The following is a 7,998-nucleotide window of genomic DNA, read 5'->3' as shown; positions in this document are numbered from 1 at the left end:
AGAGGCATGTCATCTATCGAGAATATGACAGTTGTGACCCAGGTACGTTCCAATGGACATTGTAGTAACAAAATGTAGTTATCTTAAAAACAGTGCATTTATATTAGATATCAAATGCCATGTGTAAGATCAAAAATGAAAAAGCAATGGTATAAAAATTACTACTTCCAGAAAAATGGGTGCACACTCGGAGAAGTTGAGGAATACGACAAGGTGTTAGTAGATGTGCCTTGTTTGACGGACAGACATTCTCTAATGGAGGATGATAACAACATTTTTAAGACGGGCCGAAATAAGGAGAGATTAAGACTCCCAGAACTTCAGAGCCAGTTGCTTATGTAAGTTGGGGATTCTGTTCAGTGCAATGTATTTTTGTTTTGGCATTCTCATGATATGTTTTTCTGTCTCTGATTTGTTGATAATATTGGTGTTGTGTATTTTTGTTTATGTTCTGTATATATATTTGCAATTGTGTATGTGTTAGGAAATTGTATCTTATGTATGAATTCATAAATCATCAATAGGCATGGCAGATGAAGCATCTTTTTGCCTTTTTAAACTGATTTTCTTGATGAATTGTCACCAAGAGTTAAATCTAAACACAAACAGGTTGTGTATAGTTCTTTTTCTGTATCAAATTAATTACAGGTCAGCGTTAGAAGCTGTTCGTCCAGGTGGGACTGTAGTCTACTCTACCTGCACGTTATCACCGTTACAAAATGATGGTGCCGTACATTTAGCACTGTCTAGGATATGGCAAGAGACTACCATTGAATGTTCTGTTGTGTAAGTATTAGGGTCATTGACATTGGTTTTGCTAAAGTGACCTTTTAAAAGAATCACATTTCTTTATCTCATCTCTTTTCTTTCTCTCTTTCTCTCTCTCTTTCTCTCTTTCTCTCTCTCTTTCTCTCTTTCTCTCTCTCTTTCTCTCTCTCTCTCTCTCTCTCTCTCTTTCTCTCTCTCTCCTTCTCTTTCTCCTGCTTCTCCTTCTCCCTCGCCTTCTCTCGCTTCCCCTTCTCCCTCTGCTTCTCCTTCTCCCTCGCCTTCTCTCGCTTCCCCTTCTCCCTCTGCTTCTCCTTCTCCCTCTCCTTCTCTTTCTCTTGCTTCCCCTCCTCCCTCTGCTTCTCCTTCTCTCTCCCACTCTACTTCCCTCTCCCTCTCTCTTCTCCTTCTCTCTCCATCTCCCTCTCCTTCTCCTTCTCTCTCCCTCTCCCTCTCCTTCTCCCTTCTCTCTCCCTCTCCTTCTCCTTCTCTCTCCCTCTCCTTCTCCTTCTCTCTCCCTCTCCCTCTCCTTCTCTCTCCCTCTCCCTCTCCTTCTCCCTTCTCTCTCCTCTCCCTCTCCTTCTCCCTTCTCTCTCCCCTCTCCCTCCCTTCTCTCTCCCTCTCCCTCTCCTTCTCCTTCTCTCTCCCTCTCCCTCTCCTTCTCTCCCTTCTCTCTCCCTCTCCCTCTCCCCTCTCCTCTCCTTCTCTCTCCCTCTCCCTCTTTTTCTCCTTCTCTCTCCCTCTCCTTCTCCTTCTCTCCCTCTCCCTCTCCCTCTCCCTTCTCCCTTCTCTCTCCCTCTCCCTCTCCTTCTTCTCTCTCCCTCTCCCTCTCCTTCTCCCTTCTCTCTCCCTCTCCCTCTCCTTCTCTCTCCCTCTCCCTCTCCCTCTCTCTCTCTCCCTCTCCTTCTCCTTCTCTCTCCCTCTCCCTCCTCCCCTTCTCCTTCTCTCTTCCCTCTCCCTCTCCTTCTCCTTCTCTCTCCCTCTCCCTCTCCTTCTCTCTCCCTCTCCCTCTCCTTCTCCCTCTCTCTCCCTCTCCTTCTCCTTCTCTCTCTCCCTCTCCTTCTCCTTCTCTCTCTCACTCTCCCTCTCCTTCTCTCTCTCTTTCCCTCTCCCTCTCCTTCTCCTTTTCCCCTCCCTCTCCTTCTCTCTCCCTCCCTCCCTCTCCCTCTCCCTCTCTCCCTCTCCTCTCCTTCTCTCTCCCTCTCCCCCTCCTTCTCTCTCCTCTCCCTCTCCCTCTCCCTCTCCTTCTCCTTCTCTCTCCTCTCCCCTCCTCCCTCTCTCTCTCTCCCTTCTCCCCTTCCTCCTTCTCCTTCTCTCTCCTCTCCCTCCTCTCCTTCTCTCTCTCTCTCCCTCTCTCTCTCTCTCTCTCTCTCTCTCTCTCTCTCTCCCTCTCCTCTCTCTCCCTCCTCCTCTCCTTCTCTCTCTCCTCTCCCTCTCCCTTCTCCTTCTCTCTCCCTCCTCTCCCTCGCCTTCTCCCTCTCCTTCTCTCTCCTTCCTTCTCCCTCTCCTTCTCCTTCTCCCTCCCTCTCCCTCCCTCTCCTTCTCCCTCTCATTCTCCTTCTCTCTCCCTCTCCTTCTCCTTCTCCTTCTCTCTCCCTCTCCCTCTCCTCCTCTCTCCTTCTCCTTCTCCCTCCCTCTCCCTCTCCTTCTCCTTCTCTCTCCCTCTCCCTCTCCCTCTCCCCTTCTCCTTCTCTTTCCCTCTCCTTCTCCTTCTCTCTCCCTCTCCTTCTCCTTCCCTCTCCCTCTCCCTCTCCCTCTCCTTCTCCTTCTCTCTCTCCCTCTCCTTCTTTCTCCCTCCTTCTCTTCTTCTCTCTCCCTCTCCCTCTCCTTCTCCTTCTCTCTCTCCTCCCTCTCCTTCTCCTTCTCTCTCTCCTCCCTCTCCTTCTCCTTCTCTCTCTCCTCCCTCTCCTTCTCCTTCTCTCTCCTTCCTCTTCTTCTCCCTCTCCTTCTCCTTCTCTCTCCCTCTCCCTCTTTTCTCCTTCTCTCCCCCTCTCCCTTCCCCTTCTCTCTCCCTCTCCTCTCCTTCTCCTTCTCTCTCCCTCTCCCTCTCCTTCTTCTCTCTCCCTCTCCCTCTCCTTCTCCCTTCTCTCTCTCTCTCCCTCTCCTTCTCCCTTCTCCTTCTCTCTCCCTCTCCCTCTCCTTCTCTCTCTCTCTCTCTCTCTCCTTCTCTCTCTCTCTCTCTCTCTCTCTCTCTCTCTCTCCTCTCTCTCTCTCTCTCTCTCTCTCTCTCACTCTCTTTCTCTCTCTCACTCACTCTCCCTCTCTCTCACTCCCACTTCCTCTCTCTCTCTCTCTCCCTCTCCCTCTCCCTCCTTCTCTCTCTCTTTCTCTTTCCCTCTCCCTCTCTCTCTCCTCCTCTCTCCCTCTCCTTCTCCTTCTCTCACTCCTCTCTCCCTCTCCCTCTCCTTCTCCTTCTCTCTCCCTCTCCTTCTCCCTCACTCTCCCTCTCCCTCTCCCTGCCCCTCCCTCTCCCTCTCCCTCTCCTTCCTCTACCTTCTCTCTCCTCTCCCTCTCCTTCTCTCTCCCTCTCCCTCTTCCTCTCCCTTCTCTCTCCCTCTCCTTCTCCTTCTCTCTCCCTCTCCCCTCTCCTTCTCCTTCTCTCTCCCTCTCCCTCTCCTTCTTCTCTCTCCCTCTCCCTCTCCTTCTCCTTCTCTCTCCCTCTCCCTCTCCTTCTCTCTCCCTCTCCCTCTCCCTCTCCTTCCCCCTCTCCTTCTCTCTCCCTCTCCCTCTCCTTCTCCTTCTCTCCTCCCTCCCTCTCCCTTCTCCTTCTCTCTCCCTCTCCCTACTCCTTCTCTTTATCCCTCTCCCTTCTCTTTCTCTCTCTCCCTCTCCCTTCTCCTTCTCTCTCTCTCTCTCCACCTTCTCCTTCTCTCTCTCCTCCTCCTTCTCCTTCTCTCTCTCTTTCCCTCTCCCTCCTCCCCTTCTACCTTTCTCTCCCTCTCCTTCTCCTTCTCCTTCTCTCTCCCTCTCCTTCTCCTTCTCCCTCTCCCTCTCTTTCTCTCCCTCTCCTTCTCCTTCTCTCTCCCTCTCCCTCTCCCTCTCCCTCTCCTTCTCCTTCTCCTTCTCTCTCCCTCTCCCCTCTCCTTCTCTCTCCCTCTCCCCTCTCCCTCTCCTTCTCCCTCTCCTTCTCCTTCTTATTCCTCGCCCTCTTCCTCTCCTTCTCTCTCTCTCTCTCTCTCTCTCCCTCTCCCTCTCCTCTCCCTCTCCTTCTCCTTCTCTCTCCCTCTCCCTCTCCTTCTCCTTCTCTCTCCCTCTCCCCTTCTCTCTCCCCTTCTCCCTCCCCCTCTCCCTCTCCCCTTCTCCTTCTCTCTCCCTCTCCCTCTCCTTCTCCTTCTCTCTCCCTCTCCTCTCCCTCCATCCTTCTCCCCCTCCTTCTCTCTCCCTCTCCTTCTCCTTCTCCTTCTCTCTCTCTCTTTCTCCTTCTCTCTCTCTCTCTCTCTCTCCTTCTCCTTCTCTCTCTCTCTCTCCTTCTCCTTCTCTCTCTCTCTCTCTCTCCTTCTCCTTCTCTCTCTCTCTCTCTCCTTCTCCTTCTCTCTCTCTCTCCTTCTCCTTCTCTCTCTCTCTCCCTCTCTCCCTTTCCTGTCTCCTCTCTCTCTCCCTCTCCTTCTCCTTCTCCCTCTCCCTCTCCCTCTCTTCTTCTCTCCTCTCCCTCTCCTTCTCCTGCCTCTCTCCCTCTCCTTCTCCTTCTCTCTCTCTCTCTCCCTCTCCTTCTCCTTCTCTCTCCCTCTCCCTCTCCTTCTCCTTCTCTTTCTCTCTCCCTCTCCCTCTCTCCCTCTCCCTCTCCTTTCTCCTTTCCCTCTCCCTCTTTCTCTCTTCCTCCCTCTCCCTCTCCTCCTTCTCCTCTCCCTCTCCTCCTTCTCCTCTCTCTCTCCCTCTCCCTTTCCCTCTCTTCTCTCTCCCTCTCCCTCTCCTTCTCTCTCTCTCCCTTCTCCTTCTCCTTCTCCTTCTCCTTCTCCTTCTCTCTCCTCTCCCTCTCCTCTCCCTCTCCCTCTCCCTCTCCCTCTCCCTCTCCTTCTCCTTCTCCCTCCCCTTCTCCTTCTCCTTCTCTCTCTCTCTCTCTCTCTCTCTCTCTCTCTCTCTCTTTCCCTCTCCTCTTTCTCTCTCTCTCTCTCTCTCTCTCTCTCTCTCTCTCTCTCCCTCTCCCTCTCCCTCTCTCTCCCTCTCCCTCTCCTCTCCCTCTCCCTCTCCTTCTCTCTCTCCTTCTCTCTCTCTTTCTCTTTCCCTCTCCCTCTCCCTTCTCTCTCCCTCTCCTTCTCCTTCTCCTCCTCCTTCTCCTTCTCCTTCTCCCTCTCTCCTTCTCCTTCTCCTTCTCCCTCTCTCTCTCTCTCTCTCTCTCTCTCTCTCTCTCTCTCTCTCTCTCTCTCTCTCTCTCTCTCTCTCTCTCTCTCTCTCTCTCTCTCTCTCTCTCTCTCTCTCTCTCTCTCCTCCCTCCTCTCTCTCTCTCCCTCTCCCTCTCCCTCTCTCTCTCTCCCTCTCCCTCTCCTTCTCCCTCTCCTTCTCCTCTCCTTCTCTCTCTCTACTCTCCCTCTCCCTCTCCTTCTCTCTCCTCTCCTTCTCCTTCTCCTTCTCTCTCCCTCTCCTTCTCCTTCTCCTTCTCTCTCCCTCTCCCTCTCCCTCTCCTTCTCCTTCTCCTTCTCCCTTCTCTCTCCCTCTCCCTCTCCTTCTCCTTCTCTCTCCCTCTCCTTCTCCCTCTCCTTCTCTCTGTCCCTCTCCCTCTCCTTCTCCTTCTCTCTCCCTCTCCCTCTCTCTCTCCCTCTCCCTCTCCTTCTCCTTCTCTCTCCTTCTCACCCCTTCTCTCTCCCTCTCCCTCTCCCTCTCCTTCTCTCTTCCTCTCCCTCTCCCTCTCCTTCTCTCTCCCACTCCCTCTCCCTCTCCCTCCCCCTCCCCCTCTCCCTCTCCCTCTCCCTCTCCTTCTCTCTCCCTCTCCTTCTCCTTCTCCCTTCTCTCTCTCCCTCTCCCTCTCTCCTTCTCTCTCCCTCTCCCTCTCCTTCTCTCTCTCTCTCTCTCTCTCTCTCTCTCTCTCCTTCTCTCTCCCTCTCATTCTCTCCTTCTCTCTCCCTCTCCTTTTCTATCTCTTTCCCTCTCCTTCTCTCTCTCTCCTTCTCCTCTCTCTCTCCCTCTCCTTCTCTCTCCCTCTCTCCTTCTCTCTCTCCCTCTCTCACTTCTCTCTCCTCCCTCTCCCTCTCCTCTCTCTCTCCCTCTCTCCATCTCTCTCCCTCTCCTTCTCTCTCCCTCTCATTCTACCTCTCTCCCTCTCCTTCCTCTCTCTCCCTCTTCCTCTCTCTCTTCCTCTTCCTCTCCCTCTCCCTTCTCTCCTCTCCCTCTCCCTCTCCTCCTCTCTCTCCCTCTCCCCCTCCTTCTCCTCTCTCTCTCTCCTTCTCTCCCTCCCTCCTCCCTCCCTTCCTTCTCTCCCCCTCCCCTCCCCACACTCCTCCTTTCTCCCTGTAGTTTAGGGCTAACATATCTCTCACTCTCTTTATCATTCTTTCTCTTCTCTTCTCTCACTTACTGTCCTTGCACCCCCTCCCCCCTTCTTTCTCTTGTTGATGTTAGTTTTAATGTTCCCTCTCCCTTTCTCTATTATTCTTTCACAGTCTTGAACATTAATGAGGTAAACTTTTATGAACCCATTTTCTGATAGTTTTGGTCTTTTTTTATGTGGCAAAAAGATGCATTCTTGAAATCTCAGACACACACACACACAAAAAAAAAAAATTACCTTAAAAACTACTAAATTGCAAATTACAAGCAGATATGTACAAAGTCATGTTCTTGTGGTTGCACTTCTGATTTCTAACTCTTCATTCACATCAGCTGATTAACAATTTAGCCAAGAAAAGTTATTCAAAGGGTATACTTATAGATACTGTCTCAACTCGGCAATTATTGTATGAAAAGTTGTAAGTATCAGAGATAACAAGTTGATAGTGAGCCAAAAGTTATAAATCTGCATGGTACTTCAGCTAAAGCAAATGGCTCCTTTAATTATTATTACTGTTACATTCTAACAGTAGGATTTTTCTATAACTGCCTGCATGAAAATAGTTGCTTTCTGTGTTTTGTATAAACAAATAAAATAAAGACATTTAATTTTCAGTAGCAGCCAGGTAATGGGTATTGTTTAATATCAGAGTATCTGTTGAGAAATATGGATTGGTACTGTCATTTCAACATTTCATTTTGCGAATATTATATACCTTATCCACAAAAATTGTCTTAGGAATAATGCAGTTTCCAGTCTTGCCTTACAAGAATAGTTATGTCCACAGCACTCATTCACTCATCTTTAAAATATTCAAGAAGAATGTAGGGGCTGACTAGATGTATTTTATTCTGTAATCATATAATTGTTTTCAAACTTATTTCTGAAAACCTGTCATGCCTTCATTGGATATCATTTGGTTGTGTTCAGCGTTTTAATTATTTTCCAGAGACATGAGCCAAGCTGTGCGACCACTGAGCTTCCTGTATAGGTTTGGCAGCAATCTTGGCCTGCGTTATGGCCAGGTAGTCTTGCCTTCCCTGCTTACCAATTTTGGGCCCATGTACATTGCTAAGATCAAGAGAATTAGGTGAAACGAGAATGAAAGGATTAAGAAGAAATGAAAAATAAAGAGAATCAATGTAGTGTGTCAATGGAAAATGAGGAAATTCCCATCCACCTGATCAAGCACTGCCCAACAAGCGCAAGTCTATTGTCCATTGTAGGGGCAGAATTGACAGGAAAACCAAAGTTGACCATTTGCTACCGAGATGGACAATCCTGCCAGGTACCAGAGCCCCCATGTGTATGATGCCACGTTTTTCCCGGTGAACAGGGAAGTCCACTGGGGGCTGTTCAAACATATGGTCAGAGCCTAGGAGATGAGAAAACAGAGGAATTTGAAAAATGCTGTGTTGTATAGTATTCTGTGATATATTTCAATAGGTAAAAGTTTCTTTTTGTACATATCTTTGTAAATATTTATGGGGAAAATTATGCTTGTAATGAGCATTTTCCTACTAAAATAAATATCAAATCGTTTTCTTTTTTATTTGCAATGTGGTAAAATATGGATGACATTTGGGATACAGAAACTTTGAATTATTTAACCTGGGTTCATACATCAACTTTCTCATATATTGTGTTCAAAGTATTTGCTGATATGCATCCTCCTCCTCCTCAAGTTTCCCCTACCTAGGAATCTTTTGTTGTGAAAAATATAAGAAATAGTTCACATTTGAACTCCCATT

At 49.3% G+C, this 7,998-nt stretch overlaps 1 protein-coding gene across 1 annotated transcript in view; it reads left to right on the top strand.

Moving 5' to 3' along the window:
- l(2)10685 (5-methylcytosine rRNA methyltransferase l(2)10685) overlaps nucleotides 1–7,788 on the top strand; it is a 17,898-nt gene extending 10,110 nt beyond the window's left edge. Inside the window, exons 7-10 of the mRNA XM_027368985.2 lie at nucleotides 1–42; nucleotides 172–338; nucleotides 649–786; nucleotides 7,197–7,788. The exon at nucleotides 1–42 is cut by the window's left edge and continues 74 nt beyond it. Coding sequence (XP_027224786.2) covers nucleotides 1–42; nucleotides 172–338; nucleotides 649–786; nucleotides 7,197–7,341 — 492 coding nt within the window. The 3' untranslated portion in view covers nucleotides 7,342–7,788. The remainder of the gene's footprint in view (nucleotides 43–171; nucleotides 339–648; nucleotides 787–7,196) is intronic.
- Nucleotides 7,789–7,998: the final 210 nt, after the last annotated feature.

This window comes from Penaeus vannamei, chromosome 3 (assembly GCF_042767895.1).
Source record: "Penaeus vannamei isolate JL-2024 chromosome 3, ASM4276789v1, whole genome shotgun sequence".
NCBI classification, from domain to species: domain Eukaryota; kingdom Metazoa; phylum Arthropoda; class Malacostraca; order Decapoda; family Penaeidae; genus Penaeus; species Penaeus vannamei.
This window is presented reverse-complemented; position numbering and strand designations above follow the sequence as displayed.